The sequence below is a fragment of the Gossypium hirsutum genome, chromosome A07 (assembly GCF_007990345.1).
Source record: "Gossypium hirsutum isolate 1008001.06 chromosome A07, Gossypium_hirsutum_v2.1, whole genome shotgun sequence".
NCBI lineage: Eukaryota > Viridiplantae > Streptophyta > Magnoliopsida > Malvales > Malvaceae > Gossypium > Gossypium hirsutum.
This window is the reverse complement of record NC_053430.1, coordinates 10,427,579-10,447,717: the sequence shown is the minus strand read 5'-3', so window position 1 is coordinate 10,447,717 and position 20,139 is coordinate 10,427,579. Positions and strand designations below refer to the sequence as shown.

Genomic DNA, 20,139 nt, shown 5'->3' with positions numbered 1-20,139 from the left:
AGGTGTATGCAGGATGCATGCAAATGGGTTCACGATGGCAAGGCAAATCATGAGGTTTGGCTATTATTGGGCCACTATAGAAGGGGACTGCATCAGTTACACCAAGAAATGCCATAAGTGCCAGATTTATGGGGATAAAATTTATGTACCACCTTCACCTTTATATGTTATGACTTTTCCATGGCCCCTTTCCATGTGGGGCATGGATGTCATTGGACCAATATCACCGTGAGCTTCGAATGGACATCAGTTTATCTTTGTAGTAATTGACTACTTCACAAAATGGGTAGAGGCTGCTTCTTATGCGAATGTTACTAAGTCAGCTGTGAGTTGATTCTTGAAGAAGGAGATCATTTGTCGGTATGGAATGTCTGAGAAGATCATATCCGACAATGCATTGAACTTAAACAACAAAATGATAGCGGAGGTTTGCGACCAGTTCAAGATCAAGCATCACAATTCTTCCCCTTATCGTCCAAAAATGAATGGTGCAGTGGAGGCCACCAACAAGAATATTAAGAAAATAGTGGGGAAGATGACTGAGAAATATAGAGATTGACATGAGAAGTTGCCATTTGCACTCCTAGCCTACCTAACATCTGTTTGAACCTCTACTGGGGCAACTCCATTCTCGTTAGTTTATGGGATGGAAGCAGTATTACCTATTGAAGTAGAAATACCTTTTCTTCGAATTTTGACAGAAGTAAAGTTAGATGAAGCTGAGTGGGTTCAATCCCGGTATGACCAGTTGAACTTGATTGAGGAAAATAGGCTAAAAGCCATTTGACATGGTCAGATGTATCAGAAGCGAATGATGCGAGCTTATGACAAGAAAGTTCGACCAAGAGAATTCCATGAGGGAGACCTTGTACTAAAAAAGATCATTCCTATTCAAAAGGATTTTAGAGGAAAATGGATGCCGAATTGGGAAGGGCCGTATGTCGTGAAGAAAGCTTTCTCCGGTGGTGCATTGATCTTAGTAGAAATGGATGGGAAAAGTTTACCCAATCCAGTGAACTCGGACTCAATTAAAAAATACTTTATTTAAAGAAGAAGAGAATCTAAGGTGAAAACCCGCAAAGGGCGCCTTGAAAAAAAAAATCAAAAACGGAAAGGCCAAGGTGAAAACCTGCAAAGGGCACCCTGTGACCAAAAGGGTTTTGAGTTGAAAACCCGAAAGGGCAGCTCAAATTTTGAAGAGTACACAGTGATCTTGTTACAAAGAGCGAGGAATGCTGCAAACTGGGGCATCAACAGAGTACTTGGGATCTTTCAAACACATTTTGAACTTAAGAAAGACTTCATGGAGCTGGTGTATAGGCACTCAAGCGGCGATATCTAGAGGATCTAACTTCTATCTTGTTTGCTATCTTTAGATTCTATTTCTTCTAGAAGATAGGTTAGCAGAATAATTCCCTTTTGTATCTTTTTGATAAATCATTCAAATCTAATTATTCTTAAAAATTTATTCATCTTTCACTATGTTGCATTGAAATAATGATAGATGAACTAAATATGTTCACAAATGAATTTTTGCGCATTACTCTGAAATTTCTAGAAACTAAAACATGACAATTATTCAAGAAATTCACGTAAGTAAGGGATGAAAGAACTCGAGGAATTCTTTTCTTCCAGTCCAAAAGGAAAATAGACAAAGCCAATAATTCAGTTCTTACAGACATTCTCAGTAGATCGTAGCATTGGAGGACGGCTTACAGGCTGAGCATGAATGAAACTTTGAGAAAAGAAAGGCAAATGAAGGAATGAATGACGACGTCTAGGATAGGGGTCATATTCATGACATTCTGCATCATAACATGTTTAATTAGGAACATTTGACTCACTTCGAGCATAGCATCCTAAATTATCAAGCATAATCATTTTTATAGGTTATCGGAGATAGTGCGCTTAAAAACCCAAAGTAGTAGGGTAATAGGCTGCAGCATAGCAGATCTGACCTTCATCGGGGCAGATCCAAGATGATAGATCTTATCTCTTTGTTTTCGGCGGGGAGTAGATCGAAGACATGGCTGATTTGGCTTTCACGTATTTACGATGAAGCAAATCTAAGATGATTTGTCGTCTCTGTATTGTCAGAGAACAAATCAAAGTCTGGCATCTTCACTTCAATGGAGAGCCGATACATAGCAGATCTGACCTTCAGATGTTTATACTGAAGCAAGATCTAAGATGATTTGGCATCCTTGTGTTTATAAGGAACAAATTGAAGACATAGCTGATTTGGCTTTCACATGATTACGATCAAGCAAATCTAAGATAATTTGTCGTCTCTGTATTGCCAGAGAACGAATCGAAGTTTGGCATCTTCACTTTGATGGAGAGCAGACATATAGCAGATCTCGCCTTCGGATGTTTATACTGAAGTAAGATCCAAGATGATTTGGCATCCTTGTGCTTACAATGAACAAATCGAAGACGTAGCTGATTTGGCTTTTACGTGATTACGATGAAACAAATCTAAGATGATTTTTCGTCTCTGCATTGTCAGAGAACGAATCAAATTTTGGCATCTTCACTTTGATGGAGAGCAGATACATAACAGATCTGACCTTCAGATGTTTATACTGAAGCAAGATCCAAGATGATTTGGCATCCTTATGCTTACAAGGAGCAAATCGAAGACATAGCTGATTTGGCTTTCACGTGTTTACGTTGAAACAAATCTAAGATGATTTATCGTCTCTATATTGTCAGAGAACAAATCAAAGTCTGGCATCTCCACTTCAATGGAGAGCAGATACATAGCAGATCTGACCTTCAGATGTTTATACTGAAGTAAGATCCAAGATGATTTGGCATCCTTATGCTTACAAGAAACAAATCGAAGACATAGTAGATTTGGCTTTCACGTGTTTACGTTGAAACAAATCTAAGATGATTTGTCGTCTCTATATTGTCAGAGAATAAATCAAAGTCTGGCATCTCCACTTCAATGGAGAGCAGATACATAACAGATCTGACCTTCAGATGTTTATACTGAAGTAAGATCCAAGATGATTTGGCATCCTTATGCTTACAAGAAACAAATCGAAGACATAGTAGATTTGGCTCTCGGATGTTCCCGCACCAAAGCAGATCCAAGATAACAGATCTGGCATCTCCATTTCGACGGAGAGCAGATACATAGCAGATCCAACCTTCAGATGATTTCACTGAAGCAGATTTAAGATGATTTGGCATCCCTGTGTTTGCAGGGAACAAGTTGAAAATAGTAGATTTGGCATCCCTGTGCTTATAGGAAACAGATCAAAGATAACGGATTTGACGTCTCTGTATTAGACAGGAAGCAGATCAAAGATAGCAGATATCGCTTTCCTGAGTTGCAGTGAAGCAGATTGAAGCCGTCAAGAGGCCATTTAAAGAAGATCAAGGATCAAGAACTCAAGACTCGGCGAGCCCGGGCAAAATTGGTCTTTTTATAGTCTTTGCACCATTCTCGTTACACGACAATGAGCAAAGAGGGGCAGCTGTACAAGCCCAATGTTACTCGGGCCCATAAACAAATAAAGTATAACAGCCCAACAAATAATTTTACAATCCCAAACCCAATAGGCCTAAAACTAAACCCTAAAAGCCCAACTAGCCCACTATTCTAAAATTTTTCAGCAACCATACCCCTCAGCCTTGGTCACCACGCTCTACGCATGCCCCTCAGCCTTGGTCACCACGCTCTACGCGTCTGACACCCCTATACCCTGCAAACACAAACAACAAGAAACAGCAGCAACAACAAAAGAATGGGAGTTTTTGTAACCGGTTATAAAAACCGAAAAAAGAAAATTTGGAGAGGGGGGGATTCAAGATACAAAAATTGTATCACGTATATTAAGCAATCAAAAAAGCAAAAAAAAGAGGAAAGGTCGATTTCGATTTCTATTTTCATGTTCTTTTGGTATTTTTTACATTTCATATCATATTTTTTTTAGAAATTTATTCTCTAAACAAAAAGGAAGGAAACACTTACCTGGACCGCACCGGAGTCGCGCCGACGGAGCCTTATCTCCGTCGACAGAGTCTATTCCAAAGGGGGTAAAAGGATCACCTTCTTTCTCGTCTTCGGGCTAAAGGAAACGTGGCCTTTGAATAGCTCTGAAACGGGCCTAAAAATGTTCCTTGCGGTTTTAACCACCACCCATGGCGGAGTCGGGACGACGGCGGCAAGGATGGGTCTTAAAACCCTAGCCAAAAAGAGAGAAAGGGGGGGGGAGAAAAGGGAAAGGAGAGAAAGCAAAAAAAAAGGGGGCTTTCTGTTGAAAAAAAAAGGAACTGGAGATGAAATGAAAAGGAAAGGTTTTGTTTTTAAATGATGATGATGAGATGATGCCGTTTGGTATAGTGGGGGGTTTGGCATTTTCCCTAAAAGGGGGATTTATGCAATTAGTCCTTTCCCTTTTCAACCCCTATTTAATCAGCCCCATTTTCTGTCTTCTTTTGTTTTAAAATTTAGCCCTCAGATCCTATTTGGTTTTCGTTTTTTATCCTTTATTAACTTTTCAGTATTTATACTTATATACCTCGAATTTTAATTTATTTTTAGCCATGACCTAAATCTATTTAATTCACTTATTGACCTTTTTTTTGTGTTTGTTTTATGTACATATTATTTCAAGTATTTTATATGTTACTTATTTACATCTATTCTAACTTATTTTAATGTGTTGATTATTCAAATTCTTATTATTTATCTTAACTTGCTTTATGTATATATATATTACCTTAATCTGCTTTATATGTATTATTTATTGTTTTTTATTCCTTACCTATTATATATATGTATACATATAGTTTATTTCAAGCTTTTTAGATATTTATAATTCTTTAAAAATTATTATATATTTATTTTAATTTTTTTTATATTTTAAGTTATTGTATATTATGTATTTCAAATAACTCTCTCTTTATTATCTTTGAATTGTTACTATTACAAAGTATATTTATATTGTCCCTTTTTAATTCTTTTACATATTATATGTTTTTTTAAACTTGTTATATATCGTTTTAAATTAACTATTATATATTACTTATTTTAAAACTATTTTATATACCTTATTTTAAACCCATTTTACTTATTTCAAATGATTTTATTATTATTTATTTTAGGTTTTTTTTTACATATCATTTTACCCCTTTTATATATACATATTATATATTTTAAAATTATTCATTTTTTTAAATTCTACTTTGTGTGGTAATGGATTTTTAAGACACCTTTTTTATATTACTTATTTTAAACTCATTTATTATCATTTGTTCACACTTTATTTATTTTAATTTGTTTTATACCTTTTTATCATTTAATTCATTGGTCCTTATTTATTGATGTTATCATTTAAATGTTGTATGATTGTTGCTATTGCATGTACCATGATTCCTTATTTATATTTTCATATTATTGTCATTCACTAGTGTAATATTTTATTCATGCATTATTATTCCACGCACTATCATTCTATGCACATTACTATATTTTTATCTCACGTCATCGTATCGTGTATTAAACTTCAACGTTTTATCCAATATGGATCGTCCCACTTTTACTCCAAATAAATAACACTTGTTATTTAAATATTGCATTCGCTACTATTCAAAAACGAAATTTTCCAAATAAGGCAATGTTATGCATTTTGAGATATCGAGGAATTGTGCCCTAACTTACGGGGTTTCGATTTCCTCGTTATTTCTAAATAGCTAAATATCCTTTTCGAGTTTTAAAACACACGAAACTCTCATTTAAATTAAAATACGACCTTGTGCTTGGGAATTCACGGTATTGTGTCCTAACTTATGGGATGTGATATTTCGATATCTCGAGATAAGGAAATCTTTAAACAATCGATTTGAGCTAATTCAAGAATTTTAAAATCGATATTAATAGAAAGGATCGAATTTCAAATCCATTCCCGTTTTAATTTTCACTTTCAAAACCAAAGTCGATCCTGTTTTCAAAAAATGATTACGACACTATCTTGTATGTTATGTTTTATCATGTTAATGCGCCCCTTCATGCATCGATTTTAAAAATGAGACTTCAAGGATTTCAAAAAATATAAAGGCAATGCTTGGTGTTTGGAAATTTTGAGAAAGTAGTGCCCTAACTTATTGGGTTGCCACTTTTCTCGTTGAATTCGAATAATTAAGTACCCTTCTAAGTTTTTTTAAGGGTTTTCTAAACGCAAGCCACTATCTTGGAATTTCAAAGCAATATGTCCTAACTTATTGGATATCTCGTTTTGCTGTTTCGAGATAGGAATTTCAAAAAGGGTTAACTTAATGTCAATACTTTGACGCGAGTGAATCCCAATTTTCAAAGTTAAAATATTTTAAAGAGGACTACATCTTAATTTTTTTTTTAAATTTCCGACATTAAAGACATTTGATAATCAATTAGGTACCAACTTTTGGGCGTTACGAGGGAGCTAATCCTTCCTCGTAAGTAACCGACTCCCGAACCCGTTCTTTTATTTCGTGGACTAAAACTAATGATTTTAAAACAAAATGTTTTAAAGGTGATCCAATCACACCTAAAAAGATTGGTGGCGACTCCCGTTTTCGTTTTTTAAAATCGATTCCCATTTTCCAAAACTCGATTTGAAAATGGTTTGGACATTGCCTTTATTTTATTTAAATTTCATATATTTTGAAATTTGAAGGGATATTTGGTTATTTAGGTTAAACGAGAAAAATCGAAATTAGTAAGTTAAGACACGTTTTCTCGAATTTCCAAAAAAGGAAATATTTCCTTATTTTTGAAATTTCTTTTTGAATAACAAAAAGTGCAACATCTAGTAATGTGTATTTATTTAGTTTGGAATAAGGTAAAACGGTCTATATTAAATACATGCATTTAAGCTTTAATACACGATGTGATTTAAATGGAACGAGAAAGAATGATGGTATTGAACATGGCTCATGATGTGATTAGAATAATAATAGAATGATAATACGAATAAGCAACATAACAACATATCTATAATAATGAAACAACGAGCATGCAATGGCAATTATCAATTAAATCTAATATTAATTAAACAATAACATAAAAAAAATGAAAGAAAGAGGAATATACATGATAAAAATAAAATAAAATAATCATGAAAGCATCAAAAAGAAATAAATAAATAACAAAGAAAGGTTAAAATAACATAACGATGGAAATAGTAAAATTTGGTATAAATAAGAGATTTTAAACAATTATATTTCAAAAGAATATTTATAATAATAATAATAACAAGTAGATGGATTAATACATAATGGTGGTAAGGATAAAATAATACGAACGATAAGTATTAAAATAAGGAAAATATTATAAATTTTATCTATGAGGGATATAAAATAAATTAGATAAAACGAATATACATTATATAAAATTTAAGTATTTTAGAAGTAAGAATGATAAATAAATGAATGAAATAATAAAAATATAAAAAAAATTGCTAAAATGGATATAAACGAAACTATATTTAAGCATTTGGAAAGCAAATGAATAATGAACAAGTAAATAAATAAAGCAAGTAAAAGAAATTGAGTCTAAGTATTTTTGGGAAAAATAACAAATATATGGATATATGAAACAATTATGGATGATAGAAATTTAAAATAATAATAATAATAATAATGTTGTGGGTAACAAAATAAATAAACGAATAATGAAATAATAAAAGTGCAAAGCTAAATTAAACGAATAAAAGGGTTTAATTGAAATTTAAATGTAATTAAAAGGTATAAATTGCAAATAATAAAAAGGGGCTGACAAGGACTAGAATGTAATGCGCTGAAACTATCAAGGACTAAAAGGGACAATATCCTTGATCCTTATGCTACGTGTTTTGATTGGCAAGGCCTTGGATTAAATAAAAAATGAAATAAAATTAAAGGGAGAATTTAAAGAAAATAAAAAAAGAAAATGGGATTAGATTCAAACAAAACAGAAAAGCGGAAGGGCTTGAAGCATAAATAACCCAAAAGCCAAAGAAACGCGCGGATCCTTCATCGATCGGGTCGGGTCGCACGGGTATGGACTGAAACGGCACCGTTTCAGTGTTGGTGCCTTCGGTGCCAAAACGGCACCGTTTTGCACTGCTATTTAAATTAAAATTTTTTTACTTTTTTTTTTATTTCTTCCCTTTTCTTCTACAAAAGACAGAGAGCACCCCCCTTTTTTATAACTTTTCTGTGCTAGGGTTTTTAAGACCCATTATCGCACGACGCTGGATCACCGTGGCCCCACCATGGGTGGTGGTCGGAGCCACACGAAGGTCAGATTTTCGGCCTTTTTAAGAGCTCCTGAAAACAAAGCACACCAAACTCAGAAAACATGAAAGAAATGGCCTCTCCCCCTTCCTTTTTAGCCTGATTCAGACAACGGAGAGTAGATCTCAGGAGACGTGACCACGGGGTTATTCCGGTGAGGTTTTTTTTCCTTTTATTATGCTTTAAAAAAAAGATTTGTGAAATAAGTAAAATAAAAACAAATAGAAAAAAACGAGAATAGAAAAAAAGAAAAAATAAATACAATAAGAGCAAAAACCTTTTAAACTTGTTTTCTACTTTTTATTTCTGAAATATACCTCCCCATACAATGGGTTCTTTTTTCGGTTTTATAGCCAAATACAAGTCACTATTTTCGCTACTGTTCATGCTACTCTATTCTGCTATTTCTATGCTATTGTTTCCTTTCCCTTTGTTTCTTTGCTGCCATCTTTTTACTTTTTTTGTCCTTTTTTCGCTATTTTTTCTGCTATTTTTTTCGTTTGCATGTTGATTTGGCATTGGCAGGTGTCAGAGGTGCACCAGAGGCATGTGAGGTCAGTGATGGTAGTGGAGGCGCGTGCGGGGAGGGCTGAAGTGACCTGGTGCGACGCCTAGGGTTCTCTCTCCCTTCTTTTGCTGAAAATATTTAGTGGGCTAGGGTTGATTTGGGTAGTGGGCTGATGTGGGTTTTAGGATTGTTTATTTGGGGTTTTAAGTTTGGGCTGATGGTTTTTTGTTTTGGGCTTTAAGTTTAGGTTTATGGGTTTTGAATTTTGTAATTGGACTGTTAATAATATTCGGCCCGGGTAAAATTTGGGTTTCACAATTATAATCTCTTTTTTTTAAGGTAAACTCATTAATTCATTTAATGAATGGAACTTATAATTCAAAGAGAAAAAAATTACGAACACTCATTGTAGATGGTAAAAAACAAACTCTATCAACATAACAAAGGCTTTAGTTTCAGCGTCAATAGAACATTATGACACGTTGATAATTGGCTTTGTCGCAACTCAAGCACGACATATCTGGAGTGATTGCAAGCACTTAATACGATAAGGAAATCAGCATCAGATGGTCTAAAGCGGTGATAAAAAATCGACAAAAAAATCGAGCATTCACCAAACTAGAGAGGACGACAATAAAATCATCTCTAAAATTACTTGTAAAACTAAGATTACATGAATAAGTAAGACTAAAAAATGTGCTACAAGAGTAGATAAAAACTTCTAAAATTGAAAACTTATTAAACAATGGAAAAATAAACAAAAAAATATAAAACTTAAGACAATACGGATCCAAATCTACATGTGAAATTATTTACTATTCTACTCTCAAAACATAAACAAATTAAGAAGTTGACAAAGAGCCATCCACTTTCCAAGAAAAACTACCGGTGGCTGGTAGAGTTTTAGCGAACGATAGACACCGTCATTTATCCATCACAACTTGTGAAGACAACAAAAATACCCACAAAATAGATCTGCAAATTGAAAAAAGAGAAACGTGTGTAATGAATGAGAAAAAGAAAGTAAGAAATGATTGATAGGAGAGGAAAAAGACAACAATAACCAACCCAAAAGTTGACACTGCAACTGAGCAAAACAAAAAAAATTATAAATTTATATATAATATTTTAGATGGTAATAATTCATTTTTATATATATTTAACATATTCATATATATATATATACACATATATATGCAAAGGTTTTCATATATGGTTGAAGTTTTGCATAATTTTATCATAGTGATTCAACATTTTAGAAAATAATTTGTATGTTTATGTTAAGTCTTAATGTATATTATATTTGTCATAATTTTTTAATTCAAATAAACATTATATGTTTTTATTGAAGAGAATAGATTTTTTTTAGATGAAAATAACTATTTCTCATACCTTAATTTATTGCCAATGAGAAAACAGCTAATATATAGTTTTTACAAAAAAGCAGAAAAAGACTCTAAAAATTTGTAACCACAAAATAGCTTCCTAATCATAGGGTAACAACAATTCAAAAGTTAACCAAGTATTAGGGATTTATTAAACACATCTCAACTACTAAGTAAATATACTGATATGTCTACAAACATCCTCCCTTAAAATGATTTCTATTAAGTAATCAGTTTATCTCTAGCAACAAACACACTCCCATTAGCTGGTGCAGCTTCACAAATGCTTCAAGCATCAAAGGCTTTGTCATCACATCTGCATCTTGCTCCTGGGTGCTGTAATGAACCAATGTAATTGTACCATCTTGTGTGAGCTCACGGCAGAAATGAAAGATGTGCTTGTTGCGCCCATGCATTACTAGATTTTTGGCAAGCTTAAGTTGTTGTCACAATAAACAATTGTAGGTCTGTAAAGCTAAACTTGTCTAGAACCCTTCTCAACCAAACCACTTGACAGGCGTGGCTGTTGCTATGAATTTTGCTTCTTTGGCAGTGGCACCATTTAAAATAGCTTCACTAGTATTATTTATTTATTGACCTTAAATTATTAAAAAATATTAATATTTCTCTGGTACTGATATATATATATAATATTCATATATAAAAAATAAAATTATTTTTGTAATTTATTAAAAATTTAAGGTCATTTTAAACAAATAAAAGAAAGCCTGAAATAAAAACGTGAGGGATTAATTATATTGCTGCTGGGCTGAGTTTAGGTTTATTTTAGCGTATGGTAGAAAATTTCAATTTTTTGCTGTTTTGTTAGGCGGTGCACTAACTTCTGTTTCGTTGGGGGATAACATTTTCGTATTTTTCTAAAAAATTGCACAGTTGTTTCAAGAGGGCGGTCAAATCAACTGAACATTGCTTGTCAGATGGGCAATACCCTTTTAAATCTTAGATTCCACCGTTATTGTGTAATAATGGCGTGGGTGGTTTTTGGGCTAAAATCGGATGGATAATATGCGTCACGTTTTATTTTGACAAATAACCCTCGAACCATATTATTTCGAGAAATAATTTTAGATAAAAGAATGTCAGATTTAAAGGTTGGATAAGATGGTGGCAAATTTAAAATTTATTTTTTATGATGCTTACTTTTATATAATTTTTTAAGTTAAAGTTTTGAATAATGATGGAGTTGGGTGACGTATGGATGTAATAATTCTTGCTACCTACCTGCAGATTTTGAATGCTATGTTTCTTGTTTATATATATATATATAGCTTCTCCTATTTTCTATCATCTTTGTCTACACAATCTCTCTATGTTTTTGTATTTAATGGACTAATATAAAAATTTATTCAACAATCGAATGTTCAAAACACCTTTTTTCTAATTACACGTTTTTACATTTTATAAAATGGTTAAATTTCAGTTTCCCCACTCTAATATGTTTAAGAGTTTAATTTAAAAAAATTGACAATCATAACAATTGGATCTTCAAAAAGTAAAAAGTTTAAATTTCTAAAATTAAAAATAGGATTAGAGTATAATTTTAACATTTAAATTTGTGCTTTTTAATTTGACACAAACAAATAATCAAGAAGCGAGAGAATCATACTAATTTTGGTGAAAATTGAAACGATTCTTAGAGTCGAAATTGGGGGAAAAAAATTCACTCATCCAGTTGCCGTATTTGGACTTTGTAATGTTAACAGAAATTTGTTATCCTCACCATCAAATTCCTTGTAGACGCTTTGTCAATACCCCTCACATTTTGTAGATATTTTGCTTGGACTCCTCTAGTGAGAACTTTTGGTGGCTATTTCTTGCTATGTCAATTATTTGACTAGCGAGTATACACCTTATTTGATAAAATCTTTATAATTTATCCACGTCAATTATTATTAGATTAAATAGATTCTACTTATTGGTCATTCTATCCAATTTGAAGAGTCATTGTACATATCATAATATCACATTATCTAGACCTATTAGGATATGCCCATTGTTTTTCAATATCACAATCACATAGCAACACGTGGCATCTCAAGACAAGTGAAGACCCTCATATATAAATCGAGATTTTGATAAGTTTCCATTATTACTTGTCCACCCTCCTTTCACTTGTCTTTAATTATTATACAACTTTTTGTCTAACTGGATAAATCATCCTGGGATACTAATCTCTTTTATGTATTAATAAATTTATATTTTAACTTTTATTACATGATCTAGCAAATTATATAGAGAGTATAAAAAATAATTTATGAACAGAAATAAAAAGTGACATGTTAAAAAGGTTAAAATTTACTTAACACAAATTATAAATATATATTCTATAAAAAATTATTAATATAACAAAATAATATCTTAGATACGATTAAGATGGGATGAAATAAATGATGAAATTCAATTAAAAAAAGAGATTTTATATCATAGATAATAATTGGAAGAATGAGATGAAAATATTAAAAAATAACCCCAAATTTTGATGCTACATAACACAAACATATATTTAGCAAGATTGTTGACATCTGCATAAGAAGAAATCCCGTTGAAACGAGACTGTAATGGCATCTTACTTGAGTATTTATATATAAAAACTTTTAACCTTATATATTAACCATGAAAAAAAAAATATTATCTTGTTTTATCAAGGGTTGAGAAAGGATTGTATGAAATTATAATTCTATGTCATCCCTATCCCTTTCCAATAGGAGAATGACAAATCAGATTTTTCCTCTTGATTTTCAAGATTTTTTCAAGAGAAAAAAAAGCTGAAAATCAGGAGAAAAAATTTAATTTGTTATTCTTTTATTGGAAAGGGATAAGGATGACTTGCAATTACAGTTTCATACAATCCCTTCTCATTCTTTGAATATCAAGAAATAAATAAAATAGATAAATATGAAATCATCATGATTAAAAAAGAAAAAATACTCATTTTAAATTGATAAAATGTACAAAGGATATCATTGATTACATTCTTTTGCGAAAGAATGGATTATTAAACATGATAGGAATGTTGGTCTTGTAAACTTTCAAGACACAAATATGAAGTTTCACCATGTTATATGAAAAATTAACATAGCTATGTTAGAAATTTAAAAAGACATGAATGAGATACAAACCCATAATATTTGAGTCAACCATGGTGGAAATTCGACCCAACGCTTAGTTTAATGTCAAGTTTTAAGTTCAATTAGACAAAGTACATCATTAATATGTGATTGCTAGTATTATAAAATAATATATCATTCCAGGATAAAAAATAGTAAGTATCTGTAATGACAAGGGGAGGATCAGTATTTTACTGTTAATAGACCCATAACCCAAATATGATAGAGTGTTAAAATTAAAAGAATATTCTTAATGAGATCTACCTATATGAGTGTAAATTGTGACGGCGTTTACGAGTTTGGGGGCTTGACTCTAACAACACTAATGAAAAGAGGTTATAGCACATAGTCATAATAGTGTATGCATTGACTAGTAATGAAATAATTGTGTGAGATGTGTTCAACTAATCAAAAAGTATAGTCGGTTCAAAGTATAGTCTACCATGCAATTTCAATTATCTTTAACATGTTTTCGTTAAGTGAAGATTCAATCATAAAACATTTTCATTTATGAAATTGATTTCCAAAATTATCAAAATCTAAAATATTTTAAAAATATATCATTTTCAATATATAGATAGTGTTCTAATAGTTGTAAATGAAAGGCTTCTAATAGTTGCAAATGAAAGGTTGTCAATAATCAAAAAGTTATAACACTTGATTATTTAATAAAAAATTGTCACTGTTCAAAAGTAATGAGATACATCTCTTGTTTTTAAAAGTTATGTTATTTTATTATTAATAAAAAGTTATAATTATTCAAATAAAATCTAATGAATAGTTTTATTCATTGTTAATAGATGTAACTATCCAAATAAGTATTTACGGGATAGTTATATAATTATGAAGAGGTATGAGAATTTTTATAAATAAATAAATAAATAAAAACAAAATTCATTTGCAAGGCTTATAAAGAAGCCAAAATTTTGCGATAAAAGTATCTTTGTTTTCTTCCATCTAATATTTAATAAGTGTTTTACAAATGTAAAATTTGATATTTTGCTATACATTATTTAGTGTTTAATAAATTATTTTTGCCAATATAAAACGTTAATAAACATTAAATCTATTATATCCTTCAAATTCATTTGTTAATAATTCCTAGGTAAAAAATAAAATAAAATATTAAAGAAAATGAAATAATTTCATTTTCTTTAATATTTTAAGTTATTTTCTCACTTTTGTTCATCACCTCTCCATTGTTGGATTGGCTGAACTTTATCTATGAAGTTGGTTCAAGGGAAAAAAAGTTAAAAATATGATGGTGTACTTTATTAACAAAACGCGGAAATCAAAATGCATGTTGCGTTGACATTCAGCTATGACAAAAAATAATTTGCCTTCTACTCTTCTCTATTCTAATAACAATCCACCCATTAAGGTGGGAAAAATAATTGAAGTTCCGTTTATTACAGAAATAAATGGTCACCAACTTCAACTTTTAATGATGCAGGTGTCTCCGTGATTGCTTTTAAAATCACGGACCGTCCGTTTACTAGGTCCTTTTTTTTTCCTAAAAGGGTAAATTTCATAATTAATCATCTAAAACATCGCTATTAGATTTTTTTTTGCTTTAATCGCTTGTCATTAATTTGGCTAATAGCAATGTTACTATTTACTTGTTTTAGCCACTCAATAATATTTCATTTTGGTCATTTATTTTTTTTAGTAATATTTCATTTTGGTATTTTTTTTTAGAATTAATTTCATTTTTTTCTTAAAGAAGGGAAAATTTAGGTTTTTATGGGGAATTGAGCTCTTTAGTTGAGAGATGAAACCCAAATTTTTCATATAACTCAATTCCCTATAAAAAAAATTTAGGTTTTTCTTTGTAAAAAACAACTTTTTCCTTATAAAACCCCGAATAATTTTCCATAAAACCTAATTTTCTTTCTCTTTTTTTACTTGAAACAAATCAAATTTATTCTAAAAATGGAAATTAAAATGAAAAAAAAGTGATATTTCTTGTAAAAACCTTGATTCCCCCCTTTTTTTTATTAGAAAAACCTAAAATAATTTTTAAAAAAAATGAGTGACCAAAATAAAAATAAAAGCTTACTAAAGTTGGATGATTAAAATGAGTATCGTGAGCCAAATTAACAACAAAAGACTAAAACAAGAAAACTATCTAGCGAGTGACTAAAAAAAATTATTTAACAACAGTGCTATATTTGAAAATTTTTTTATTTTTGATGATCAAAATAAAAATTTATTAAAACTGGATACCAATTATGTAGTTTACCCTTTCTAAACATGCCACCAATCTTCACTTGTTATTATATCTACACAAATAAATGTTCACCTACTTCTCACCCATACATAGGATGATAATGCGATTCAATATATTCGAATCCACATTCTCCTTCATTGACAATAATGCCCATGTTCAATTGAGCTAAGATTAAATTGGCTAAATCCTTCTACTTTTGAATCTACACGAAAAAAAAAATTTAATCACTCTGTTGGTAATTTATTTTACTATATTTACATATTGATATATCGTAATCGTACGAATATTTTATTATTACAAATTATAATACAACTAATTCTTTTTATAACAATATTTCATTATAGCAATTAAATTTTTAGTAGAACCGACTTTTAATATTTTATTTTAATCTTCTATAACATTTTTCACTAATAACAACAACAACTACAATTATGAAGTACATTATTTATTAAACCAACAATCTATTGTCTCAAATTTTAAGTAAAATTATAACTATTTCATATAAGCAAGTCTATTAATTTATTTTATTTAATAAAAGTGATCTTAATTAAGATATAATTCTAATAAAATATTTAAATTCCACAACTTATTAAAAATTTTAATTAGATACTCTATCATAAATTTATAAATTGAGTCATGATTAATTAAAAACATTATGTTACAAGAAAAAGAGTGTAATCTACCCAAAAAGTTTCTATAAATAATTTATTAATAAAATACAAATATAATTTTAATGTTTAAATTATGTTGACTAATTATTTCATTTAATTTATTAATAAAATATACATATAAATGAAAATTTTAAATTAAATAAAATTTTATTTTTATAACAACAATTATCTCCCTATAACATTCCAAGTGTTGTGTTTTTTTTAGCAAAATCTTAGTAAAAAAAATAAAATTATTATGAAAAGGATTGATCGTAAATCTAAAACATTCTAATATAAATCTCATAGATTGTTTCACTATTTTTACTTTAATGTTTTAAAATTATTTATAAAATAGAGAAATTCACTGTAAAACAGAAACAATTTGTTTAGCATGTCATATTTTAAAAAAAATAAATTCATAAGAATATTTTTAGCTAATATATTGTCTCTTAAACATCAACCACGATGCAATATGATTGCTATACTGCCACTCCCAACCCGCTCTATCAATTGTCGGTGGTTTTTAATTTCCGATCATAACTATTTTCTTAATATTTAAAAAAAAAATCCATTTTATGCACAAAATGGATGTGAAGAATCGTAGTGTATTCTGACATTTTAAAATTTTTTCCAAGTACTGGTATTAAATATTTGTGTATCTATAATAAATAGATATTGGACACAGCATAGCTTCCATGACACTGAATGGTTGAAATGAAATGGAGTGGCCTGTGTTTTCTTTTCTATATAAAGATGTGGTGTGGATGAGGTAGTGGGCATTCAGTGGAATCGAGAGAAGAAAATTTGTAGTATTGTAAAATGAGTAGAGCCACAGAAAACAGCTTCCTTCCACTAGACATAGGGAGCTTCAGAGAAGAGTCGAAAGCAGTGATAGATTTCATTGCGGACTACTACAAAAACATAGAGAAATACCCAGTTCAAAGCAAAGTTGAGCCTGGGTATTTGTCTTCCAGCTTACCCGATTCCGCTCCCTATTCCCCCGATTCACTAGAGGATGTACTGAATGATGTGAATGACAGCATTTTACCTGGCCTTACCCATTGGCAAAGTCCTAGTTTCTTTGCCTACTATCAAGCAAGTTCTAGCACTGCCGGATTCCTTGGAGAGATGCTTTGCTCCGCCTTTAATGTGGTTGGTTTCAACTGGATTTCGTCTCCCGCTGCCACCGAGCTTGAATCCATCGTCCTTGACTGGATGGCCAAAATGCTCAAGTTACCATCTTCTTTTTTGTTCTCTGGAACAGGCGGTGGTGTCATTCATGGTACTACCTGTGAGGCTGTCGTTTGCACTTTGGCTGCTGCTCGAGACAAGGCTATGAAACAACTTGGTGGTAGTTGGGACAACATAACCAAACTGGTGGTTTATGCATCAGATCAAACTCATTTCACTTTCCAAAAGGCCGCCAAATTAGTGGGCATTCCCCCATCAAATTTCCGATTCATTCAAACATCTTTCGCCACCGAGTTTGCAATGCCACCCCAACTACTTCGTGTTGCTATCGAAAATGATATCCAATCAGGCTTGGTGCCATTGTACATATGTGCAACGATCGGGACAACAGCCTGCGGAGCTGTGGATCCTATTGCAGAATTAGGCAAAGTTGCCAATGAATACAATCTTTGGCTTCACATTGATGCAGCTCATGCAGGAAGTGCTTGCATTTGCCCTGAGTTCCGGCATTTCCTTGATGGAGTCGAACTCGCATCATCTCTCAGCATGAATCCACATAAATGGTTTCTCACAAACATGGATTGCTGTTGTTTGTGGCTCAAGGAACCGCGCTTCTTAATCGATTCATTGTCATCTAATCCAGAATATCTGGAAAACAACGCAACTAAATCCAACGTTGTGGTGGACTACAAAGATTGGCAAGTCACACTGAGCAGACGGTTTCGAGCACTGAAGCTTTGGTTAGTGATCCGCCGGCATGGCTTGGAAAACCTCATGCGCCACATTCGATCAGATGTGGAGCTAGCTAAGCAATTCGAGGCACTTGTAGCTAAAGATGAGAGGTTCGAGATTGTGGTTCCAAGGAGGATAGTGTTGGTTTTCTTCAGGCTTCAGCCAAAACATGGGGTAGACGGCGGAGAACTGAACCGGAAACTGCTAGATGCTATAAACTCAAGTGGGCGAGCTTTCATGACACAGGGAGTGGTAGCTGGAATTTTCGCCATCCGATGTGTCGTTGGAGCTACTCTCACCCAAGAGCATCATTTGAAGGATTTGTGGAGTCTCATTCAGGAAAAAGCTCGACTTGTGCTGCTCCAATGCACCCAATAAATTTCCCATTTATATCTGGTGCTTAACTGCCACGGTTAACTCTTTCACTTTCGAAGCTTAAAATTTTCATCCAATAAAATTTAAATTGTTGTGACATGTGAGAAATAAATGTAATGTTTGAAGATTCAGTTTTGTTTAGAAATGTTTGATGATTTGTCTACGAATGAGCACTTGATTTTGATTTTCTTTAAGCTGATCTTTGCAATGATTAGGCCCGTATGCTAATGGAGTTTGAGATGTTGTCATAGCCTGTGTTGGTCGTAGTTTTCTAAAACATCCTCCACTACAAAAGCTACTTTGGTGTTTATTATGGGATGTTTTATTTTTTATTTTCTTAGAGTTTTAAATCTACCTTTAATCGAGTATTTAATTGTCAAAGGCATCGTTTTTTCGAACTTGTAACTCCAATTGTCTATTTGAGCAATGTTGTTAGTCATATGTCCTTGGAACTTGTGGGGCAAAATCCAAATCTAATATTTCTCTCCTAATTTGGAGATTATGTTTAGCACCATATTTCATTAAAGTCAAAGGCAATTACTTGGACGGAAATGTTAATTGAAATCAAGGCCTTAATCAAGGCCTTACCCTTTCCTTTCCTCTGAATCCACCCCAAAACCTCCTGCCAAGTGTGATAAACCACACTCAATTCACCCCGATAGTTCCTTAGAATAAGGACAATAGCCAAATATATGGTCTCTAAGCCTCATGGTATTTCTTTATTTGATAAGGAGAGGAATAGAGAGTATCATTCAACTCTAGACCTGATTTCAATGGGAGTCCTCTATTATTACACCACAACAGTTGACATTCATGCCACTTATTATAAAAGGTTATATTAATAAATTTTTTCTATAAAAATAAAATTATATCCATGACTAATCCACTACTCCCAGCTCCATGCATCTAAAAACTGCATGAACAGTTACCTCAATTTTCCACTTCTCCTGACTATCTCATTATCTTTTTTTTTTTACAGTGTATTCATTATTTCGGTCTGAAAGTGGGTTAATATTTTCATATGCAGTATCTTGCATTTCATAAATTAAGAGAGTTCAAAATCTCTTCTGCACAATGCAATCGATATGTTACGGGTTGCTGATCAAATCTCAGGACAAATACATACTGAGAACTTGTTATTTGCTTGCCATAAGCTGTTTGAGGAGCAAACGTATCTATGGTAACGAGGTAGCGGTTGCAGCAAAAACATGACGGAAGATAAAAAAACTTTTCTTGACAATGGCTCTACATTTTTGTTGGGTTTTTGAACAATTTATCCGGAGAAAGTATGAGGCTCAGTCAAGAACTTGAGCAACAACGTAATAAATTTGGATAAAGAATGAAAGAAGATTAAGCTTCAAAAGGCTCGATATTTGCAGGATAAACAAACAAAATTTTACTTAGTGAAAGAAAGCAAAAATTGAGAGAGTATTTTTCTTGAATGATGTCTATTGAAATTCATTGATTAAAAAAGATGGCATACTGCCAATACATATACCAGTCATAAGCTGGTCAGGTTTAACATATTTACTATTTTTAGACTTTAGTGTACTGCTTGCACATTGCAACTTGCAAATCACAACTTGTACAATTAGGTAAGCTGATCTATGAATCTTATCAGCACGGAATGCATTAAATACATTACCTACTTAGTTCTAATTAAACTAAG

General features: G+C 31.8%; 1 protein-coding gene and 2 long non-coding RNA genes across 3 annotated transcripts; 2 read left to right on the top strand and 1 right to left on the bottom strand.

The window, feature by feature from the left end:
• Window positions 1-3,267: 3,267 nt before the first annotated feature.
• Window positions 3,268-4,282, bottom strand: LOC121232107 (uncharacterized). Its single transcript, XR_005930328.1, has 2 exons — window positions 3,637-4,282; window positions 3,268-3,336 (listed from the first exon to the last, which is right to left on the bottom strand). It is a non-coding gene; the product is annotated as an uncharacterized lncRNA (long non-coding RNA).
• Window positions 4,283-7,722: 3,440 nt separating this feature from the next.
• Window positions 7,723-9,097, top strand: LOC107934217 (uncharacterized). The gene is made up of 2 exons (XR_001693828.2): window positions 7,723-8,425; window positions 8,797-9,097. It is a non-coding gene; the product is annotated as an uncharacterized lncRNA (long non-coding RNA).
• Window positions 9,098-16,734: 7,637 nt separating this feature from the next.
• On the top strand, window positions 16,735-18,633 carry LOC107934214 (tyrosine decarboxylase 1). Its single transcript, XM_016866592.2, has one exon. It carries the CDS (start codon window positions 16,992-16,994, stop codon window positions 18,471-18,473), a length of 1,482 nt encoding a protein of 493 aa, XP_016722081.1. The 5' UTR covers window positions 16,735-16,991; the 3' UTR covers window positions 18,474-18,633.
• Window positions 18,634-20,139: the final 1,506 nt, after the last annotated feature.